Genomic DNA, 21,732 nt, shown 5'->3' on the forward strand with positions numbered 1-21,732 from the left:
CTGTCCGGTGTCAGGGATAGACTGCTGGGCCGCAGGGGACCCCGGGGGTGCTGGGAGAAGGAAACTAGTGCCTCGTGAGGGCCTCCCCCACACACGTGTGCTGTGCTGGGCCTAACCCCTGGCCCCGGCAGCCCGACAGGTGAACGGGGTTGTGTCTTCCAGATCAACTCCTATGAGGAGCTGTATGAGGAGGTGTCCAAGTGCGAGAACACCAAGGTGTTCAACGGCTGGCTGCAGTGTGACTGCCGCCCCCTTAAGCAGGCCCTGCTCAGCACCATCAAGCGCTGGAGCCTCACGTTCAAGCGGCACCTGAGCAGCCACGTGGTCAACAGGTGGGCACCAGGACCGCCGGCCTGATGTTGATCGCGCCCCAGAGAGCCACGTGCTAGGGGCACCTGCAGGCGGCCTTCCATGAAGTACCGGTTGGACACCTCCCCCAAACCGGGTGGCTGTTGGGGTGAAGGTCAGGCTCAGAGGCCGGCAGCCCCACGGGGGGTGGGTCCCAGCAGGAACGTGTCGCCTGGCAGGGCGTGGAGGCCCTGGTCCCTTGGTCATTGCTTCTTTACTGAGCACTTACCGTGTCTGGGCGACAGATGCCAAGGAACCCTTCAGGAGCCCTGAGTCGGGCCGGGAAGCCTGGCGTGAAACGTGCGGGTGGTACCTGTGCAGTTACAGGTGGGGTCGGGGCCGGAAGGAGCGTGGAGCCAGGAGAGCGTGTAATCCAGCTCTTCTGTCCGGGAGGCCCAGCAAAGGCTGCCCTGAGACGTGGCTGCATGCGGGACTCGCCGACCAGTCGAGCCGGTGAGGCACGGGGGTGCTGGGCAGGCACCCATCGCAGGCGGCCTCTCGCCCACCAGCCTCGTGGACTTAGAAGCCTTCATGAAAGTCTCCAGGGCGGGCTTGACGAAGCCTCTCAAGGAGGGGGATTATGACGGCCTCGTGGAGGTGATGGGGCATCTGATGAAGGTCAAGGCGAGGCAGACGGCCACCGACAACATGTTTGAGCCCCTGAAGCAGACCATCGAGCTGCTCAAGTCCTATGGGGAGGAGATACCTGAGGAGACGCACGTGAAGCTGCAGGTAAACAGGCCTGCGGGGCCCCCGCTGGGGGAGCTGGAGCTGCGGGCGGGCTCTTGTGACCCGGAGCCTGCAGGCTAGACTTCCTCTTCTAGACATGGGGTCCCAGTGGAATGGCAGGGTGGGAGGACAGAGGCTCTCTGGAGACTAGGGGACAGTGAGGTAGCCTCCAGAAGGGTTGGGGGGGGAGTAGCTCTTCCATTCGATTAGAATTTCAGTGGATAAAAAGTGCCTTCAAGTCCCACGCCTCCTCCTGAGCACAGCAGGAGCCTGGGCACGAGGGATGGGAGACCAAGAATGGTGTCAGGGCTTCCCTGGTGGCGCAGTGGTTGAGAGTCCGCCTGCTGATGCAGGGGACACGGGTTCGTGCTCCGGTCCGGGAGGATCCCACATGCCACGGAGCAGCTGGGCCCGTGAGCCACGGCCGCTGAGCCTGCGCGTCCGGAGCCTGTGCTCCGCAACGGGAGAGGCCACAGCAGTGAGAGGCCTGCGTACCGCCAAAAAAAAAAAAAAAAAGAATGGGGTCAGCAAAGACCTGACCGGGTGAGGCCTGGGCCGGCGCCTCAGTAGGGCAGTGGGGTAGCTGCTCTGGGAATCTCCCAACCCAGAAGGCCCGCAGCTGGCCCCGTCCCCACATGGGACAGGTGGGCCACAGCAGGGAGGCTGAAGGGGACTTCCAAAAGCCCAGTGCTTTACAGCTAATTCGCAGAGTGTCAGCTGTCGGTGTCAGAGCAGCTGTATGTGCAGCTGCGCTGGGGCGGTGGCAGTGCAGAAGCTGGGTCCTGAAGCAGGGCCCAGCCACCCCGCTGGAGTTTGTCTCCTCCCAGACCTGGCTGCCCCCACCCCTTCTCTGCTCTGGCTCTGAGTCTGGTCAGACAGGCCTGACTCCCCGGGCTGGCAGGCACTAACTCCAGCCAGTGCCCGAGACCCCACAGCACAGGGGTGACAGGATTGTGTGTCAATCGTGTGTCGGTGGCCCGGTGGTCTCCACGGTGATCTCGTGCTGCCCAGGCCCTGCTTTAGAGCAAGTTGTGTTTTGCCCCAGCTGCCCCGCCCGGGGCTCAGCTAAGGACCAGGATTCGAAGTGTTTGTGGCCGGGCCCCAGGGGCTCCAGGGCCACGGACAGGGCGAGTGGTGAGATAAAAATTCTGACAAACATTTGAGGCGTGTTGCTGCCAACAGAGATTGTTAGTTAAATCATAGAAGAATGTGAAACAATGTCTATTTGTGGGTAAAGAATTTGGGGGCTGACATTTTTTTCTTTAAAATATTGTATAATAAGTACAATATTTGCTGAAGTGTGGAGAACTTGGAAAATACAAAAATTCGTCTGACTGCTAAAGCCATTCTTGCCATGACAAAATCGTAGAAACGGAGGACAGGTTAGTGGCTGCCCAGGTTGCCGGTGGCGGCGGTGCTGGGTACAGGTACAAGGAGGCAACACAAGACAGTTCCCTCACAGTGATGGGCAGCGAGGGATGTGGATCGTGGCGGGGGCTGTGGGAATCTGTGCACGAGATAGAATTGCCGAGGGCTGCACACGCCCACGACGCACGCATGCCCACAACACACACGTGCGTGCGTGCCCACAACACACGCACACGTGGATTCAGCTTAAAACACAGGGTGAAAACCGACAAGTTCCATCACCTGCTAACAGAAACGCCCCAGTGTCGGATGCCGGTTGGGGTATCGAGCCTCCGCTTTGTGAGATGCCACCACCACGGGAGGTTGGGGGCAGGCACACAGGACTCTGTGCTATTTTTGCAACTCCCCCTGAGTCTGTAATTATTTCACAGTAAAAAATTTTAAAAAGAGCAGGAAAAGGGAGTGGTCCTTGGCCTTTGCCTGTGTAGGAACTGCCGGAGCAGTGGACAAACACCAAGAAGATGGCCATCCAGGTGAAGCAGAACGTGGCACCCTTGCAGGCCAACGAGGTCAGCATCCTGCGACGGAAGTGCCAGCAGTTTGAGGTACCACAGCCTCAGGGGGTGGGGCGGGGCCCAGCGTGCACCCCAGCTGGGCCCTGGGGCGGGAGCCTGATGGTTTCCACGTGGTCCTCCTGCAGCTCAAGCAGCACGAGTTCAGAGAGAAGTTCAGGCAAGAAGCCCCATTCAGCTTCAGCGACCCCAACCCCTACAAGTCCCTCGCTAAGGTACTTTTGCTCAAGGGGGAGATGGGCTGGTAACTCTGGGGACCCTGACGCTTTCTCATCCTTCCTCAAGCTGTCGTTCTCACGAGCCCAGAAACACGGCCGTGATGGGACTGGGCTCGGGGCTGTACACACGTGTATGTTTGTGCGCGCGTGTGCACATCTGAATATCCCACGAGCCTCACAAACCCACCCTGTGGCCCAGCCCCCTCCCCCTCCTAGGTCCCCACGTTCAGCAGGTCGCTGTCCCCTCGGGCTTTGCACTCACCCTGCTCCCTGGCACCACCTTCTCCCTGACTCGCCACGTGCAGCCAAGCCTCTCCTGTGTCCCCTGGTTCCTACTGCCCAAGTTCATGGGCAGTGTCCAACGTGCAGGCCCCATGGACTTCCACCTGGCAGGGGCGTTTGGGGTGCATGGGGCCTGGGCGGCCCCCAGGAGCACAGGGGAGCACCACAGTGCTCCCGGTACGGTGCTCTGCCCCCACTGTGCCCGGGCCCCAGCCCACACCTCGACCACACTCTGCAGTACCACAGGCGTGAGTGCAAGGGAACCCCAAGATGTCCTTTAGGGCCACCCCACAGTTTCCCTCCCCCGAGCCTCTGCTCTTTGCCCTGCTCAGCCACGAAGCCCACCATTCCCAGAGGCCAAGATCCTGCCCTTTCTCCATGGGCATTTTCTCAGTCACACCCCCGATCCACAACATAGACGCCACCGTTCTCTCCTCGAGCCCCCCAAGCACTTAGCCGTGGACGCAGGCTAGGTTCTTCGAAGAGCTCCCCTGTCAGGTCTGTTTAGGAACCATGTCCATGGTGAGAGAGGCCAGCAAGGCAGGGTGCAAACACTCGGGACGCCCCTGTGCACCCAGTCGAGCGTGGTACACACTCCACACCAAAGCTTTCGCAGCTGCCCGCACTTAGTCGTGGGGCTCAGGACGAATCTTTTTTTCCTCCTCATTGCTTATCTAGATTCTTCTAGTTTTCAAAGCCATCAAGCATTACTTATATACATTGTAATACAATACAAATACATACAGTGAGAGAATGGCGGAGATTCTGGGCAGTCAGGAAATGTTAGGAAGAAGTCTGGCGTTCATGCCACGTCCATTAAGAGTCAGTCCTCACACCTGAGCTCGCCGAGATGCCCCACCCTCCCATCAGAGGAGAAGCTGGGGGCGGGCGGGGGGGCGGGGAGGGCGCTGCCCTCCCAGCTGGAAAGTTTGCCGCCACCCTGTGTGCGTGGTGTTGGCTCTGGCAGCGCGCTGATGGCTCTGGGCTTCACGGGGATGTGGCGGGGGAGACGGGGAAGTCTCCACCGAGTGCCGGCACCCTGTTCACCGGCTTCTGCGCGCCCCCAGCAACAAAAGAGCATCGCGGCCATGGAGGGCGCCATGGAGGCTCTGTGCAAATCCGGGAGCCTGTTCGAGGTCACAGTCCCAGACTACAAGCAACTCAAGGCTTGTCGCAAAGAGGTCCGCCAGCTGAAGGAGCTCTGGGACGTGATCATCATGGTGAGGGGGGTGCCAAGCCTCAGGGGGTGGGATGGGGGGGCTCCATGGGCAGCATCCCAGCACCAAGAGGGGGCGCTCCCGTTATCCTTCCGTAACAGCCGCCTCTGATGGTTGATGGAGGCAAAAAGAAGAGCAGGAAGCCCCACTGCTCCTGGTATCAAGTCTGTGTGTCCGCAGCGGATGTGCACGTGTTACCTCCCCACGGTCTCACCTCTTGGCTCCTGTATTTCCAGAGATATTTTAGCTCTTCTCTCTTTTTATTTTTTATTTCATTTTATTTTGTGCTGGAGTATAGTCAATCAAGAGTGTTGTGTTAGTTTCAGGTGTACAGCAAAGTGGTTCCGTTATACACATACATGTATCTATTCTTTTTCATATTCTTTTCCCATTTATCACAGAGTATCGAGAGGAGTTCCCTGTGCTAGACAGTAGCTCCTTGTTGGTTATCTTTTTTTTTAAATAGATAATGGCTTAATTTTATTTTTTTATTTATTTTTTGGCCATGCCGCAAGGCATGCAGGATCTTAGTTCCCCGACCAGGGATCGAACCCGTGCCCCCTGTAGTGGAAGCACAGAGTCCCAACCACTGGACCTCCAGGGAAGTCCCTGGTTATTTTTATTTTTATTTTTTTTAGAGAAATTAAAGTATTTATTCCATATACGATTTAGGGTTATTTTTAAGTTTTTATCTTATATTGGAGTATAGCCAATTAACAATGTTGTGATAGTTTCAGATACACAGCAAAGCGACTCAGCCATACATATACATGTATCCATTTTATTTGTTTTGTTAATGTATTTATTTATTTATTTATTTTTGGCTGCGTTGGATCTTCGTTGCTGCGTGCGGGCTTTCTCTAGTTGCGGCGAGCGGGGGCTACTCTTTGTTAACGGTGCACGGGCTTCTTATTGCGGTGGCTTCTCTTGTTGTGGAGCACGGGCTCTAGGTGCGTGGGCTTCAGTATTCGCGGCACTTGGGCTCAGTAGTTGTGCCTCTCGGGCTCTAGAGCGCAAGCTCAGTAGTTGTGGCACATGGGCTTAGTTGCTCCGCAGCATTTGGGATCTTCCCAGACCAGGGCTCAAACCCATGTTCCCTGCATTGTCAGGCGGATTCTCAACCACTGCACCACCAGGGAAGTCCCTACACATATCCAATTTTAAATACAGCAGCGTGTACCTGTCAATCCCAAACTCCCAATCTATCCCTCCCTGGTCTTTCCTCCTGGTGACCATATGTTCGTTCTCTAAGTCTGTGTTAGCTCTTCTGTCTTGTGCTCTTGAACGAACTTCAGAGTCTCTGACAAACCCTCCTTCCTCCAAAAGAAAACTCTTACAACTGTAGCTAGAGTTAAATCTACTCCATAGGCTAATCTGGGGAGAATTCCCCTCTTGACAGCCATATACACTGTCCCCACCCAGGAGCAGGCTCTGTCTTGTCAGGTATCTTATTTTTTTTATTACATCATAGTAAAATTCTGTAAATGTCTTCATCGTGACCATGCTGAATCTACCTATTTCTCACAGAGAGGGGGAAAAAAATCTTTGGAGCCCCAGGCTACCTCACAACCACCCCCAAAGAGAGAGAACCCATCGATGCCTCTCGATGCTTTCTTTTTTTCGCAGTTCACTGAATTCAAGTCTCTTGTGCATGAACAGTCGGTGAAGTCAGATTAGGCTGCTGCACTTTCCCTCGATAAACAACACTTAGCGCAGACCCAAGAATACAGGTTACTTTTCCCAGGAGATAACGATAAGCATTTCTGGTCAGGGTGTTGCAAGAAAAATTCTCCAAAACAAACTAGCCAGGACAATTTTATGATAACAGGATACAGAGCAGCTTAAACCCACCAGAAAGGGCCATTAACTCCTGTGGGGATTAAGGTTTCGGGTCTTGGGATCTGCAAGGTAAATCTCTTGTAAACACCCCAATCGTTTGTCTTTATCTGACACGGATGTCTGTCAAGACCACATCTTGCCACCCGAAGCCTGTCTCAGCAACCTCTGACCCCCTCCAGGACCGGCCCACCCAGCTTCACAGCTGTTCTCAGCCTACCCTGAATTACAGACTGTGGCTTCACGGGGTTCTGTCTCCACTCTTGGTAGGCTTGTCCCCCAGTAGTGCCTGTGTCTTGTTTCATCCTGTCGTCAGTGAAATATCTTCTGGTGTTTTTAATCAGTCAGTATAAGCTAGGTTACTCTGCAGTGACAGGCAGCCCTAAAAAAACCCCCAAAACTGTGTGGTCAACCACAGACATGTATTTCTCATTCACGCAAAGTCCACACTCCAGTTCTAAGCAACCCTTGGGCAGCTCAATGCACGCATCCACCGTCGCCAAGGCAGACGGAGGGAACTGTGGGTAAAGCGTTGGCAATCCAATGCTTCTGCCCCCAAGTGTCAGGCATCACCCACATTCCATTGGTCGAGGCAACTTACGTGGTGCACCAAGAAGTGGGACAGAACGAGATCCTGGTGAGCAGTGACAGGGCCCACGTTTTGCCAAAATATCTCTTAACTGCTGACTTTTGTTTGTTTGTTTTGTTTTGTTTTGCGGTACGCGGGCCTCTCACTGTCGTGGCCACTCCCGTCGCGGAGCACAGGCTCCGGACGCGCAGGCTCAGTAGTTGTGGCTCACGGGCCCAGCCGCTCCGCGGCATGTGGGATCTTCCCGGACCGGGGCTCGAACCCGTGTCCCCTGCATCGGCAGGCGGACTCTCAACCACTGCGCCACCAGGGAAGCCCTAACTGCTGACTTTTAAGTTGAATCTTTCACGATAGAACTGGGTTGTTGTTGTTTTTTCCCCTTGTGTCCACACGCTTGACCAAGCTCTGTCCTTAGTTTTCAAGACTCATTGGATTTTGCTCCCTGAGAGCAATGGCAGGAAGGTGGCACGGGTGCCTCCCTGAACCGTCCCCAGTAGAGGAGACTGTGAGCGTCTCCGTCTCAGGTCCACACCAGCATCAATGACTGGAAGACCACCAAGTGGCAGGACATCAACGTCGGGCAGATGGACGTGGACTGTCAGAAGTTCGCCAAGGATGTGAGGTCCCTGGACAAGGAGATGAAGGGCTGGGATGCCTTCGCGGGGCTGGACAACAGCGTGAAGAACATGATCACGTCCCTGCGCGCCGTGAGTGAGCTGCAGAACCCCGCCCTCCGGAACCGCCACTGGCAGCAGCTCATGCAGGCCACCCAGGTACCGCGCCCGCCTCGGGGGGAGGGGGGAGGAGGGCGCTGCTCCTTGGGAGCTCGCTACAGGGTGGGCGGGGCTGACGCTGATAAAGCCGGCTTTGAGCATGCTCGGGCTCTGCACTCAGAGGGGCCCCCGCTCTGGGCCGGATGCTCTGCTGTCACCATGTTGAAGTCCTTAATAATTTTTTAACAAGGGACCCCATCATTTTCATTTGCACCAGGCCCCTCAAATTATGCAGCCAGTTCTGGTTGTAAGGTGAATGTCCCTGGGGCTCAGGACGTTTGGGGCGGAGGAATAGCTCTCCAGGTCCCCCATGCGCCACGGGAGCACAGAGTCCTAGCACCCAAACTTTCCCAGGGATATTCCCCAGTGGAGGGGTGGGGGGTCACTGGCCTTGACACTCACAGAAGGCAAATAGGAACATCCCCACCGTCAGCAAACATTGAACAAAACTCTGTGGAACGGCTGCTCTGCAGAGGCCCCACGTAGATGCCAAGGATGCAGAGAGACAGAGCACGGGCCCTGCTCTCAGGGGAGCAAAGGAAGAAGGAGCAGCGTGGGCCACGGCGCTTGGGACGACAAATGGGGTGCTCAGGGCTGCTTCTAGGAGCATATAGAGCAGGCAGAGTCACCTCGACGGCGAGGGAGGAGTAGAACGGCTTCAGGAGCACACGGGATGTGGCCTGGGCCTCGGCGGGGAGAAACAGACTAGCGGAAGCGTTATCCCGAGTACTGAGACCGCCGGCCAGCAGGCTCGTGTACCCCATCCAGGGCCTGGGAGAGACCCCCGGGCGGTGATCAACAAGCAACTGAAACGTCCCAGGAATTGGGCATCGCCGAGGACTGTTGAGACCCGGGCAGGCATTTTCCCAACCGTGATTGAGAGACACTCGATTCCATCACTTGGTTAGGCCAGTTTCCATGGCAGGCTTGGAATCGGGGCCTGGAAATGTCTATGTGACAGCAAGAAGGATTTGAGGACTGGGTGACACCATGAAAATACCTGGTATTGTAACTGGAGTAATAGTACCTGTGACTTGGCCACAACTGTTACCAACACGGCAGCTTCCTGAGGTGGTGGGTCAGGTCCTGCGACTGCTGTAACCGAGTCCCACACCATGGGGGGCTTAAAACCACAGAAGTGTACTCTTCCCTGGCTCTGGAGGCCAAAACCCTGAAGTCAAGGTGTCGGCAGGACCGCGATCTCTCTGGCAGTCTAGGCGAGGGCCCTTCCCTGCCTCTTCCAGCTTCCGGTGGCCCCTGGCGATCCTTGGCTTGTGGCCGCATCCCTCCGATCCCTGCCTCAGAGGTCACGTGGCCTCTTCTGCGTTTCAAATCTCCCTCCCCGTCTCTGATGAAAACACCTGTCATCGGATTTAGGTTCCCTGCAGTTGATCCAGGACGATTTCATCTCAAGATCCTTAACAGCTGCAAAGACTCTATTTCCAAATAAGGTCACATTCTGAGGTCCAGGTGGACATGAATTTGGGGGGGACAGTATTCAATCCCCTATCAGTGGACTCTGCTGTTACCAGTTTTACAGGGAAGAGATGTGAGGCCTGGAGAAGTGACTGCCCAAGTCACGGAGCTTCCAGCTGCCCCCGCCATGGCTTGGGTTCCTGCCTCGCCTGCCTCTCCATGAAGGACAAAGCGGTCCCTCAACTGGAGAACATGTGTCCTTATGTGGAATGTGCCTATTTTTTTTTCCCGTAGGTGAAATTTGAAATGTCAGATGAGACCACCCTGGCGGATTTACTCCAGCTGAACCTACATAAATACGAGGACGAGGTCCGAAACATCGTAGACAAGGCTGTGAAAGAGTCTGGCATGGAAAAGGTATCCCTTGTTGACAGCAAAGTGCGTTTTGTAGGGGATGATGCTGAACCCGATCCACCTGCCTAACCCTACGGAACTCTCCTCTCCCCCGAAGCACCCTCATTCGTGGTCCATCCTGCCTCTGCCTTCTGAGAAGCTGAAGGGGGGGCGGGGACAGGAGGGCTGGCCATCAGCCAGTACCTGGGGCAGTTCCAGGACACAGAAACTCTGGATGACTCCTTCGCAATTCAAACCTCTCTCCTCACCTGTTTTTTGAGTTTGAATTTCCACATTTGGCTTTCTTTTTTAAACACACTTATTGAGCTCTAAATCACGTACCATACCATTCACCCATTTAAAGTGTACAATTCAATGGCTTTTAGCACATTTACAGATATGTGCAACCATCACCTATTAGAATTAGTCAATTTTAGAACATTTTCATCTCCTCAAAAAAAACCAATGAAACCCAGATGCTTTGGCTATGACCCCCCAGTCTTCTCATACCCTCCACCCCAGCCCTAAGCAACCACTAACCCATTTTCTGTTTCTATAGGTTTGCCTTTTCTGGACATTTCATATAAATGGAAACATATAATATGTGGGCTTTTGTGTCTGGCTCCTTTCACTAAGCATGTTTTCAAGTTCCCTTCATGTTGTAGCATGTGCCAGTGCTTCATTCTTTTGTACGGCCAAATACTATTTCATTATATGACTACACCACATTTTGTTGATCTGTGCGTCCATCGAGGGACACTTGGGTTGTTTCCATCTGTTGGCCATTGTAAATAACATTGGCGTGAACATTTTGGCTTTCTGAAAAGCCCTTCCTTTCTGAAGGGGTTCCTTCCATGTTCTAGGAAACTCTGGGTCCTTTTCAGCCCCTCATGCCAGACACTTGCTGACCCGATTTCTGTTCCCCCAAAAGGTGCTGAAAGCCCTAGATAGTACCTGGTCCACCATGGAGTTTGTGCACGAACGGCACCCGCGGACAGGCACCGCGATGCTCAAGGCGGACCAGGTGCTGGTGGAGACCCTGGAGGACAACCAGGTGCAGCTGCAGAACCTGATGACGTCTACGTGCCTGTCCCACTTCCTGAAAGAGGTGACGAGCTGGCAGCAGAAGCTGTCCACGGCGGACTCGGTCATCTCCGTCTGGTTCGAGGTCCAGAGAACCTGGAGCCACCTGGAGGGCATCTTCGTTGGTTCCGAAGACATCCGCGCCCAGCTGCCGGAGGCCTCCAAACACTTCGACGACATCGACCAGCAGTTCAAGGTGAGCACAGCTCTCTCGCTTCTGCCTGGCCGCTTTCGGAGATGGCTCCGTTGGAGAAAACAGGGCTCCTGATGCCGTGGCGGTCCCTTTCTCGTCCCAGGCCTTGATGGAGGAGGCGGTGAAAACACCCAACGTGGTCGAAGCCACCAACAAACCAGGTCTCTGTAACAAACTTGAGGACCTGAAGAAGAGGTGGGTCCCACATGGTCCAGGGGAGGGGCTTCACTGTGGCAGAAACCCGAGTCATGTGGCCCTTGCTGGCCAGGATGGGGAAAGCCCCGGGTTGTGGGCTAACACATCCCCTTCCTCAGAGTGTGAGCTCTCAGGCCCGCCGGCCACAGAGCGGGCCTTCAACCTCAGAAGAAGCATTGGCTACAGAGATTGAACCATAGCCCATCCTACCTGGGGACACCCACCAGGTCAGGGGCTAGCAGAGGACACGTGGGGGAGACTTGAATCAAACGGGCTGTGAACAGCCGGGGCCCCTCTGTCTGTCTAGCACGTGGAAGGATGGGCTGGAAAAGACCCTCTGTCGAGCAGGACTCGGCAGCCTTGTTTCCTCCCCCAAGGTTGGCCGTGTGTGAAAAGGCCTTGGCCGAATATTTAGAGACAAAAAGACTGGCCTTCCCAAGGTTCTACTTTGTCTCCTCAGCCGACCTCCTGGACATTCTCTCCAACGGAAATGACCCCGTGGAGGTAGGTGGGCCCCTGGCATTGTGAAGAGAGGCCGACCTCAGGTGCAGGCTCCAGGCGGGTCCCTGCTTGGCTCCATGTCCGGGTGGCCCTGGGATGTCGGAGGAGTGTCCACAGGTGTCCCTGTGGTACCTCCACGAGGTCATCCACACCTGAAACCACCCAGGGGCTGGGTCATGACAGAAAGACCTGGGACTGGTCTCAGACCCTGCCCCTCCCTCCCCGAGCCTCATCTGCGTGTGTCCTCTGGAAAATGGGTGAGATGCCCGTTTCTGAGAGACACGCCCGCTCATCCTAATAAATCCCAGGCACCAGGAAGAAAAGGTCCCTTGAGGTTCCTCTTCTACGAGAGAGGAGGGTTAGCTACCCCGGCGAAGGGAAGTGACTGTATCTTATTTTAATCATGAAGTTCCAGACGCACAAGAAGGTAGCCACAGGGTGGCCCACAATTTAGGTTCTGAGCGTCTGACCTAGGCACGCGGGTCCCATGCCCGGGACAGAACCTTCTCAAGGAAAAGAAATCTTCAGGAACAGACATTCGGAAGGTTCCGCCCGAGAGCAGTTTTTGCCATTTGTTGGCTAAGTGCGTTCAGTCAACATCCCAGAGGCGAGGTGGGGGGTGGGGGGGGAGTATAAGCCAAAAAAAAAAAAAGATGCTTAAAACCACCCAAGGAAGACCCAGGCTGCGTGTCTCCCACCTTTGAACCCCTTGGCTGCAAAATCCAGTGATTCCCCCCCACCCCCGCCCAATCCAGGTGAGCCGCCACCTGTCCAAGCTCTTCGACAGCCTGTGTAAACTGAAGTTCCGCTGCGACGCCGACGGGAAGCCGCTCAAGTTTGGCCTGGGCATGTACAGCAAGGAGGACGAGTACGTGGACTTCGACCAGGAGTGTGACCTCTCGGGGCAGGTGCGTGCGCGCGGAGGGACGCCCCCGCCCCAACCCAGGACGACAGTGCAGCGCGTATAGGGCCACACGGCCTCAGGCAGGCTGTCGCCCCCAGCCTGGGACCACCCCTCTCTCCTCTTCCCACTGTGCCTCTCAGAACAGATGCCTAGGGGGCTTCTCTATGGAATTTCCAGCACAGCCTTACCTACACTGTATGAGGTGCATTGTGAGAAAAAAAAAAAAAAAAAAAGAAGAGAAAGGAGGGGAGGGAAGGGGAGAAAAGGTGTATTAATGCCATTGAGTCTTTATTATTTTATTTATTATTATTAATGCCAAGGGGTTAGGGTTAGCGGCACCCGCACCCGCTTTGAAGGGGGCCCCACACACCTGAACCAACCAGTTCTCATTCCTGCTCTCAGCGTGAGGGGCTTTACTGCTTTGCTTTAGCAGAGGGGTCCCTTTACCTTGGGCAGCCCGGCCCCCTTTCCAGCTTACCCCCCACCCGGGAGGCTGCTCCCTTCTGCTGACACCAAGCTTCCTGGCTGCCCTCCACACACCCCCCTCCCCCAATCTCTTTGCCCAAGTATTGAGCAAGCCTCCGAATCGATCTTGACATTAGCCTAAGCAAAATGTAATTCGGAGGTAAGTCAGCTTGGGGGGTAAAAATCGCACGCAAAAAAACCCGAGCTCCCACAGCTTGAATTCGGAGAACCTGGCCAGATGGGGTTGACAGGCCGGTGGCAGGATCCAGTCCTCAGTTTGTTCAGATGCTTCCCACACGTAACTGCTTACAGCCATAACCACGAACCACCGCGAGCCCTGCCTGCACTGTCGTTGTGGTTTAAAAGAAAAGCCAACCCAATTATCTCATTTGGGTATTTCCCCACCCCACCCCCCGGTTGCAGTTAGTTGAAGTTTTGTATTTTAAGATACACACAAGGTGGGCTTCCCTGGTGGCGCAGTGGTTGAGAATCCGCCTGCCGATGCAGGGGACACGGGTTAGTGCCCCGATCCGGGAAGATCCCACATGCCGCGGAGCGGCTGGGCCCGTGAGCCATGGCCGCTGAGCCTGTGCGTCCGGAGCCTGTGCTCCGCAGCGGGAGAGGCCACAACAGTGAGAGGCCCGCGTACCGCAGAAAAAAAAAAAAAAAAAGATATACACAAGGCTTGTCAGTAAGTTTGTCCACGTGACAATCTAAGACCCTGCGATGACGCACTAGGGGAGCTAGTGGGGGCCCCACTAGTAAGGGACACGGGGCAGCGGGGCTGCAGGGCCAGGCCCCGCGTCTCTGCACATCAGCACCACTTCACAGGGTCAGACGTAGACTATCTTCTCCTCTTGATTTTCCTCTGGTCTCCCCTCCCTTCTCTGTGTAGAAACAGTTAACGCATACGAATGCCCAATGCAACTGGTTTTGCGGGTACAGCTGGGCTTGCTGACCCCGTTTTTCAAGCTGGTCATTCTCACTGCTCTGAAAACCTGGGTATTTCTACCGCTGGGATGAGGAGGAGGAGGATGACAAATGGTCATTTGATTTTTCAATGACAAAGCAAGCGGTCGGAACGAGCTGTGCCCACGCCTCTCTGGTCCCCGTGGCTCCGTCCGCAGGTGGAGGCCTGGCTGAAGCGGGTGTTGGACAGGATGCGTGCCACGCTCCGCCACGAGGTCCCGGAAGCCGTGGTGACCTACGAGGAGAAGCCACGGGAGCAGTGGATCTTTGACTACCCTGCCCAGGTCTGGGGCCGGGTGGACGGAGCTCACCTGTCCTGGGTTAGCCGCGGTGGGCGGAGAGCTGCCACCTGACTGATGTGAACTCTTCTGTCACACTGAGAAGGTTGCTCATGGGGCCGGGGGGCCGGGGGCCGCTCTCTCTTCAGATTGCACTCTTGTGCACCCAGATCTGGTGGACAACCGAGGTGGGCCTGGCGTTCGCCAGGCTGGAGGAAGGCTACGAAAACGCCATCAAAGATTACAACAGGAAACAGGTGTGTGCCCCCAGCCCATGTCCGTCCAAAGCTCGTGCTCTGAGGCGCCCCCTTGGGCCACTGCCCTTTCTGTGGGTCAGAAGCAACCAAATACTGGCACCCCCCAACATCGTCCTGCCCAAGAGTAACCGCTTTAGAGGTACATGACTTTAATTCTCCCTTTTGATTTAACTTTTGAAAAGATTCTTGGTTCGAAACTAAAGATTTAGAAAGGCTTAGAAACTAAAGGTTTAGAAACTAAAGATAATTTTTAAAATAAAAGCGAAAGCAACCAAAAACCCCACCACCCATGTGTAATCCCGTCAACAAATTCTTATCTAACATTCTAATCTTTTGGTGTGCATATAATCAATTTCTAGGCAAAAATATGTAACTGTCCACACAGCTTTAAAATCCTGGTTTTACATCACGTCCGCCGTCTTTCACGGCATCCGATCTTCTTCTACACCATTTTTAGTGGCTCCTTGATATTCCATGGGGGGGCCTGTTCCCCAGCGTTCCCCACCCCCAGTTGGGGGATAGCGAGAGCTGCTTTCTGTGTTTCGTTGCTGTGAACAAGAGCACGGGGGTCTTCCCTACCCTACCGTGGGCCCCCACCCACCCCCAGCCCGGAGTCCGCCCCGCGATCGGCGTCCCAGCCGAGGTGCCTTCGCTCCTGCAGATCAGTCAGCTGAACGCGCTCATCAGCCTGCTCGTCGGAAACCTCAGCGCTGGGGACAGGATGAAGATCATGACCATCTGCACCATCGACGTCCACGCCCGGGATGTGGTCGCCAAGATGGTCACCGCCAAGGCACGGGTGCCAGGAAGGGCCAGGAGCCCCCCTGGGGGCTGGTGCCTGGGACTCCAGCCCACGCCCCATCCCAGTTATTGCTGCCTCATCCTGGGTTGAGGGAGGCGGGTGACACTACTCCGGGCAGCGGCTACCGCCTCCCTCGCCCCTTAGTCTCACCCCTGGTAAGCGATTGGACGAGCAGCCCAATCAGGAGTGCCCGTGGTTCCGCGAGACTCAGTGACGCACGGAGTTTGGCTTGACGTGGGCACCGCGGGAGGAGCAGGAGGCCGGGGAGCACCCCCGGGCCAGGGGCCATCAGGAGGCAAACCGGCCTGCTCCTCGCGCAGGTGGAGAGCTCCCAGGCCTTCACCTGGCAGTCCCAGCTGCGGCACCGCTGGGACGACGAGAAGCAGCACTGCTTTGCCAACATCTGCGATGCCCAGATCCAGTACTCGTACGAGTACCTGGGCAACACTCCACGGCTGGTCATCACCCCGCTCACCGACAGGTAAGGACGCACCGGCCGCCTGCCTGCCTGCCTGGCCCTGAGCGGTGCAGCGGGGGGGCTCACACTGTCCTCTGGGCTCTTCCCCAGGAGCCCTTGCGCCGTCAGACCCGAACGTGCCCTGCTGAGGCTGACGGGTCCGGGCACTTGGGTCAGATTCAGTCCTGCTACCAGCCAGGCACCCAGACTCGGGGGCCAGGATCTTCCTCCCTCCCTCCGGCACTGGCTGTGTGGCCTTGGGGGTGTGGCTCAGCCTCTCTGAGGACCTGCGAAGTGGGGACGTTATTTTATAAATCCTCAGCAGCTCGTTGAGGGTCAAGCGAGTCATTTAACAGCAAAGAGCTCTCAGACCAGCAGCTGCTCAGAGTGAACCGTCAGTGTCTGTGTTAGGCAGTGGCCGCCTCCTCTAACGCCCTGGTGGGTACAGACCCCATGTGGCATCCGCCCCGGCAAGACGGTGTCTGCTCTTTGGTGACATCACAAGTGCTTCCCACTGGCTGCCTTTGGTGCCTCCTTGGGGCTTGGGGGGTGTCACTGAACCACAGTGAAAGAAAGTGGGCGGCGGTGGGGTTGCCGCCCGCGAGGTGATCAGAGGTCCTTTGCAGATGCTATATAACCTTGACCCAGTCCCTCCACCTGATCATGGGCGGAGCCCCCTCTGGCCCCGCCGGGACTGGCAAGACAGAGACGACGAAGGACCTGGGCAGAGCCCTGGGCACCATGGTCTACGTCTTCAACTGCTCCAACCAGATGGACTACAAGGTACGCAGCCCACGCCCGGGGGACCCTGAAGTCCCCAGGGAGGACCCCCCACGGCCCCTCCCTCAGAAGGCACAGCCTCCACGCCCCAGGTGAGCTCTAGATGTGTGGACGCTGCAGGCCGGGCCCAGGCAGGAGGCACCAGCTCCCCAGTTTGCTGACGGCGTCCACCAGACGGACAGGCTGGGTGGTGGTGCCCCCACTGGCGGCCTTGGCCCTCCTGGGAGGCTGGGCCTCTGCAGCATGACCGCGTGTCTGGTAGAGGCTCTCAGGGTGGGCACAACCGGCCCCAAACGTCCTGCCCCCCCCGGGGAGGTCACCCCTCCCAACCTACATTCCAGGCTTGTCCCCAGCAACTGGGGGCACCAGACAGAGTGAGCGCCTTCGAGAGCTTGGGGGGCGGGTTAGCATGAGGGGCGGGTAGAGGGTAGGGGCCGGGTCCTAGCGGTCACTGGAGACTGCAGGACAGCCACGGTTCTCAAAGGGCCCGGAAGAGAGGTGACCATGGAGGTCAGGTCAAAGCAGCCCCTGGGGGCCGGGGGGACACTGAGATGAGGGGCTCGGGCCTGCAGGGGGCCTCCCTGCCCCACCCCCATCGGAGCCCCGCAGCCCGGGGTACTCCATCTTGAGGCTGAGGTGGGGACAGCTGCCCCTTCTGACTCTCAAGGCCACAGCCCACACCGGCCTTCTGGGTTTTAGAAAAGTGAAATCTGAAGCCGGATACCCCCAGAAGGAATCCTGTATATAAACACTGAAGAATCATCCTGATTATCCGGTTGGGGCCTGCTGTCCGTCCCGCTACCGTAGAGGGAAGCCCCCTCTCTCGTGTGCTAGTGGAAAATGCAAGGCTGAACTTCACACAAACTCGCTAATCTGAGCCCAGGCAAAGCCCCCATGCCAGGGAGGGTCTGGGCTCTTCCTGGCACCTAGCTCCCGGCAATATTAACCCTCCCAGGGAGTGAACGTCCTGCCTCTAGCCTTCTGAGGGCCCCAAAGTTCCCAAGCCCGACCCTCGGCCAGGGGGCTGATGGGGCAGGTAGGGGCTCCCGGCAGGGCTCTCCACGCGTGCTTCTCCCATCTCACCCTTTCTAGTCCTGTGGCAATATCTACAAGGGCCTGGCCCAGACTGGAGCCTGGGGCTGCTTCGATGAGTTTAATCGAATCTCCGTGGAGGTCTTGTCCGTGATCGCCGTACAGGTAGGGCCCGCGTGGTCTCTGGGTCACGTACGGGAACTCACTGCCCTGCCAGCTTGGGGCTCGTCAGCTTTCCTGGAGGGTCAGGTCAGCCTCACTGAGTTGGGGGTGTGGCACAAAGCTGAGTGCAACCCCAGCCCTGTCCTTCAGGGGCCCGCAGTCTGGTGGGGCCCACAGAAGGAAAACAGTAAGTATCAGACCCAGTGGCACATATGTAACCGACTACAGGCGAGGGGATAATCAGTTTTGCCTAGGGGGCCAGGACAGAGGGCTCTGTCGCAGTTACCAATGGAGCTGGGCATTGAAGGATGTCTAGAAGTTTATCAGTTAGACAAGGGTGCTGGGAGGGAGAGAAGGAGGAAATGAGCCCAAGTATTTTGGCAACACCCATGACAGAGTGCAGGACTGCCTAGTTCTGGGCTTTATTTGAACTCTCTGTGCCTTCATCTTCTAATCTGTAGAGTGGGTTTGCTGGCGGGATTAGGGGTGAGTACAGGTAGCTGGGCTTCTCCACTGTTGTTTCCCCACCTCGGCATAGACATGGAACTATCCCCAAGCCCTGGGGCTGGAGGCCAGTACGGCAAAGAGAGGACGAGGGCAGCCAGCGCCCCCTGGACCCATGGGCAATGCTGACGGCTGCCTTGGGGACCCCCGCCCCCAAAGTCAGTGCACAGAACCCCAGGATAATTACGGAGAGCTCTGTTGACTCCGATGGAGGAGCAGGAACTGGAACAGAACATTTGGAGAGGCTCCACGTGGAGGGGAGGGGTCCCACCGCCAGCCCCTGCCCTGCTGGGTCGTGAGGCATACACTGCAGACCCGTCTGGGAGGAAAGTCCTGGACAACTAGGCGTGAGCTTTGCTCCAAAGCCCTGGGCTCGTAGGTCAGGGCTTAAACTGTGGCCGCAGGGCGCCCTCCAGTGGTGGCTTGGAGCTTTGCATCTGCTCAGCACCACCGAGGGGCAAAGGCAGCTAATGGTCCCTGAATTCAGATTTCACCTGGGGCTGACTTTCTGATGTGGGGATGGCTACTGATCAGCCCTCCCACGGCTCACACTGCCCGAGCAGGAGCGGGACACACGGAATGGCTAGGGGGTGGAACGCCACTCAGTCGTATCAAGGAGCAGCCACAACCTGGAGGAGTCCCCGGGGCGTCTCGCTGAGTGACCAAAGCCCGTCTCAGATGACACACTGTACCGTCCCTATTACTAACGCTCACGGAAACGGGAGCAGACGAGTGGTTGCAGGGGGTCAGGGGAGGGCAGGGTGGGAGAACGGTGGGGGTGGCTCTAGACGGTGACAACACCCGAGGTCACAGAAATCTCCACGTTGCTGTCCTGGTGGTGCTGCTGCGCTACGGTCACCCTCGGGGGGCGCCGGGGAGGGGCCCGTGGGATCCCCTCCATGTTCGTTCTTACAACTGCATGTGAATCTACAGCTGTATCAAAGTTTAAGGTTTAGGGGCTTCCCTGGTGGCGCAGTGGTTGAGAGTCCGCCTGCCGATGCAGGGGACACGGGTTCGTGCCCCAGTCTGGGAGGATCCCACATGCCGCGGAGCAGCTGGGCCCATGGGCCGTGGCCAGTGGGCCTGCGCGTCCAGAGCCTGTGCTCCGCAACGGGAGAGGCCACAACAGTGAGGCCCGCGTACCACAAAAAAAAAAAAAAAAAAAAAAAAAAAGTTTAAGGTTTAATTTAAAAAAAGAAAAAGGAATCAGGAAGGTCCTCTGCAAATTCACAGCCACACGCTTTAGCACAAACGAAGATCCGTCCAGCCCCTCGAAGGTGGCCATTCCCCCATGAACGCGTCTGTGTACCCACTGTTTAGGTAAAATGTATCCAAGATGCAATTCGGGCCAAGAAAGAAACGTTCAATTTCCTGGGAGAGATGATAAGCCTCATTCCCACTGTTGGCCTTTTCATCACCATGAACCCCGGGTACGCCGGACGTACGGAGCTGCCCGAGAACTTAAAGGCCCTGTTCAGGTGTGTGGGGGGCGGGGATGGCATGAGGAAGTGCCCAGGAGCGTGCTGCGGAGGGCGAGGCCGACCAGAGGGGGCTGTGGGAGAGGAGGAGTCTAGAGACAAGGCCCGAGCGAGGGGGGACCAGCCCGCCAGGGCCTCTGGCATCTGGGGTGGAGGTCCCGTTTCAGGCACAGCCGGCCAGTGAGGGAGGACAGGGCTCAGGTGACTCTCAGAGGAGTTGAGTAAAGGGTTGCAGGGCCTGGAGACGCCCCCGTGCAGGGCGTAGGAGGAACAAGCGACGCGGGGAGTGGAGCCAAGCGGCGGGTGGGGGCCTGGGAACCCGGCTCCGCGCCTAGACTCTCAGCCAGTGATGCTGTGCTCCTCCTGGCAGGTGAGGTGTGCCCCTAGGTGACCAGGGGCAGGCGGGGGCGTGGTTGGAAGAGGAGGAGAAGCCAAGGCAGACCCCGCTGACCCCCTCAGGCCCTGCGCCATGGTGGTCCCCGACTTTGAGCTGATATGCGAGATCATGCTGGTGTCTGAGGGCTTCCTGGAGGCCCGCCTCCTGGCCAGGAAGTTCATCACTCTCTACACCTTGTGCAAAGAGCTGCTGTCAAAGCAGGTGTGTGACGGCGTCCTGGGCCCGCAGAGCTGGGGTCGGGAGGGGTTACAAACGCAGGTGGCCCGGATGCCTCCCAGACAGCCTGGTGGAGCCTCCACGCGTCGCGGCGGTGGGCTGGCCTCGGTCCCAGCCCCCCCGCCGGCGCGCTCACGCCCGCCCGCCCGCCCCTGCCCTCCGCTCGCAGGAGCACTATGACTGGGGCCTGCGAGCCATCAAGTCTGTGCTGGCGGTGGCCGGCTCCCTGAAGAGGGGCGACCCCAGCCGGGCGGAGGACCAGGTGCTGATGAGGGCGCTCAGGGACTTCAACGTCCCCAAGATCGTCACCGACGACCTGCCCGTGTTCATGGGGCTCATCGGGGACCTCTTCCCCGCCCTGGACGTGCCTCGGAAACGGGACCTGAATTTCGAAAAGGTGAGTACAGCCAGGGCCGCGCCAGTCCGGGAAGCCACACCCGGGCCTCCTTCCCGCCGAGGGTGCCTCTTTCCGCCACACGCCGGACGGCTACCTGCCTAAGCAGCAGGCACCACGCTGGGGTGCTGCTCACGTCTGCCGGCGGGCAGTGGCCACATGTGTGCACGGCTTCCTCTGCCCCGAGGAACGTCCTGAGGCTACGGGTTGCCTCTCCAGCCCCTCTTGCAACGCTGGGGGATCGGGAGAGGAAGGGGAGGATGCTTTGGGCAAAGCCATTCCCCTCACGCGGTTCTCGGTAGCACCCACGGCAGAGCACGTAAACATCCCCAGGGGCGGGGCTGCTGTTCCCTTCTGATCTCTCCGCTGGGCAGGGGGCTCCCTCGCCCTGTGCGGCGGGCCCAGCACCCCGTTCCCACGCGCCTTCCCCAGGTCATCAAGCAGAGCGTGGCGGAGCTGAAGCTGCAGGCGGAGGACGGCTTCGTGATGAAGGTGGTGCAGCTGGAGGAACTGCTGCAAGTCAGGCACTCGGTGTTCGTCATCGGGAACGCGGGCAGTGGCAAGTCCCAGGTACACGCCCACCCGGGGACCCGGCCCGGTGCGGCCCCGGGCGGAAGCGTGTCACGGATCGGGAAGGAAGCTGTGACGGGGGGCCAGGGGCGGAGAAGGAGGCTTGGAGTGGCCAGCAGACCCTTGTCCCACCGATGAGGCCCTTCTCCCAGGTCCTCCTCTCCTCCTCCTCCTTCCCCCTTGGTTTCAGTCACCCCGCCTCTCTGCAGCCAACCCCCCACCCTCCTGTCCCCCACCCCCCGCCATTGCCTGGGGCACAGTGGAAAGCAGAGGCCGGCGGCCAACATGACTGACGCCTATAACGTCGGAAAATTCTAAACCAGCCGAGTATTCAGCCAGCCACCCACAGGGTGG

At 57.6% G+C, this 21,732-nt stretch overlaps 1 protein-coding gene across 3 annotated transcripts in view; it reads left to right on the top strand.

Moving 5' to 3' along the window:
• DNAH17 (dynein axonemal heavy chain 17) overlaps positions 1–21,732 on the top strand; it is a 110,819-nt gene that overhangs the window by 32,625 nt on the left and 56,462 nt on the right. The window contains exons 20-40 of one of the 3 annotated variants that reach the window (XM_059046474.2): positions 163–332; positions 858–1,080; positions 2,934–3,050; positions 3,146–3,232; positions 4,585–4,737; positions 7,684–7,932; positions 9,643–9,765; positions 10,673–11,020; positions 11,121–11,212; positions 11,590–11,716; positions 12,469–12,621; positions 14,210–14,335; positions 14,479–14,586; positions 15,248–15,379; positions 15,709–15,869; positions 16,472–16,628; positions 17,718–17,822; positions 19,644–19,801; positions 20,261–20,399; positions 20,584–20,811; positions 21,241–21,378. In XM_059046474.2, coding sequence (XP_058902457.1) covers positions 163–332; positions 858–1,080; positions 2,934–3,050; positions 3,146–3,232; positions 4,585–4,737; positions 7,684–7,932; positions 9,643–9,765; positions 10,673–11,020; positions 11,121–11,212; positions 11,590–11,716; positions 12,469–12,621; positions 14,210–14,335; positions 14,479–14,586; positions 15,248–15,379; positions 15,709–15,869; positions 16,472–16,628; positions 17,718–17,822; positions 19,644–19,801; positions 20,261–20,399; positions 20,584–20,811; positions 21,241–21,378 — 3,294 coding nt within the window. Of the gene's footprint in view, positions 1–162; positions 333–857; positions 1,081–2,933; positions 3,051–3,145; positions 3,233–4,584; positions 4,738–7,683; positions 7,933–9,642; positions 9,766–10,672; positions 11,021–11,120; positions 11,213–11,589; positions 11,717–12,468; positions 12,622–14,209; positions 14,336–14,478; positions 14,587–15,247; positions 15,380–15,708; positions 15,870–16,471; positions 16,629–17,717; positions 17,823–19,643; positions 19,802–20,260; positions 20,400–20,583; positions 20,812–21,240; positions 21,379–21,732 lie in introns of those variants that run through there. The other 2 variants (XM_067021672.1, XM_067021671.1) reach the window with 2 other exon arrangements.

This window comes from Kogia breviceps, chromosome 19, assembly GCF_026419965.1.
Source record: "Kogia breviceps isolate mKogBre1 chromosome 19, mKogBre1 haplotype 1, whole genome shotgun sequence".
Classification (NCBI taxonomy): domain Eukaryota; kingdom Metazoa; phylum Chordata; class Mammalia; order Artiodactyla; family Physeteridae; genus Kogia; species Kogia breviceps.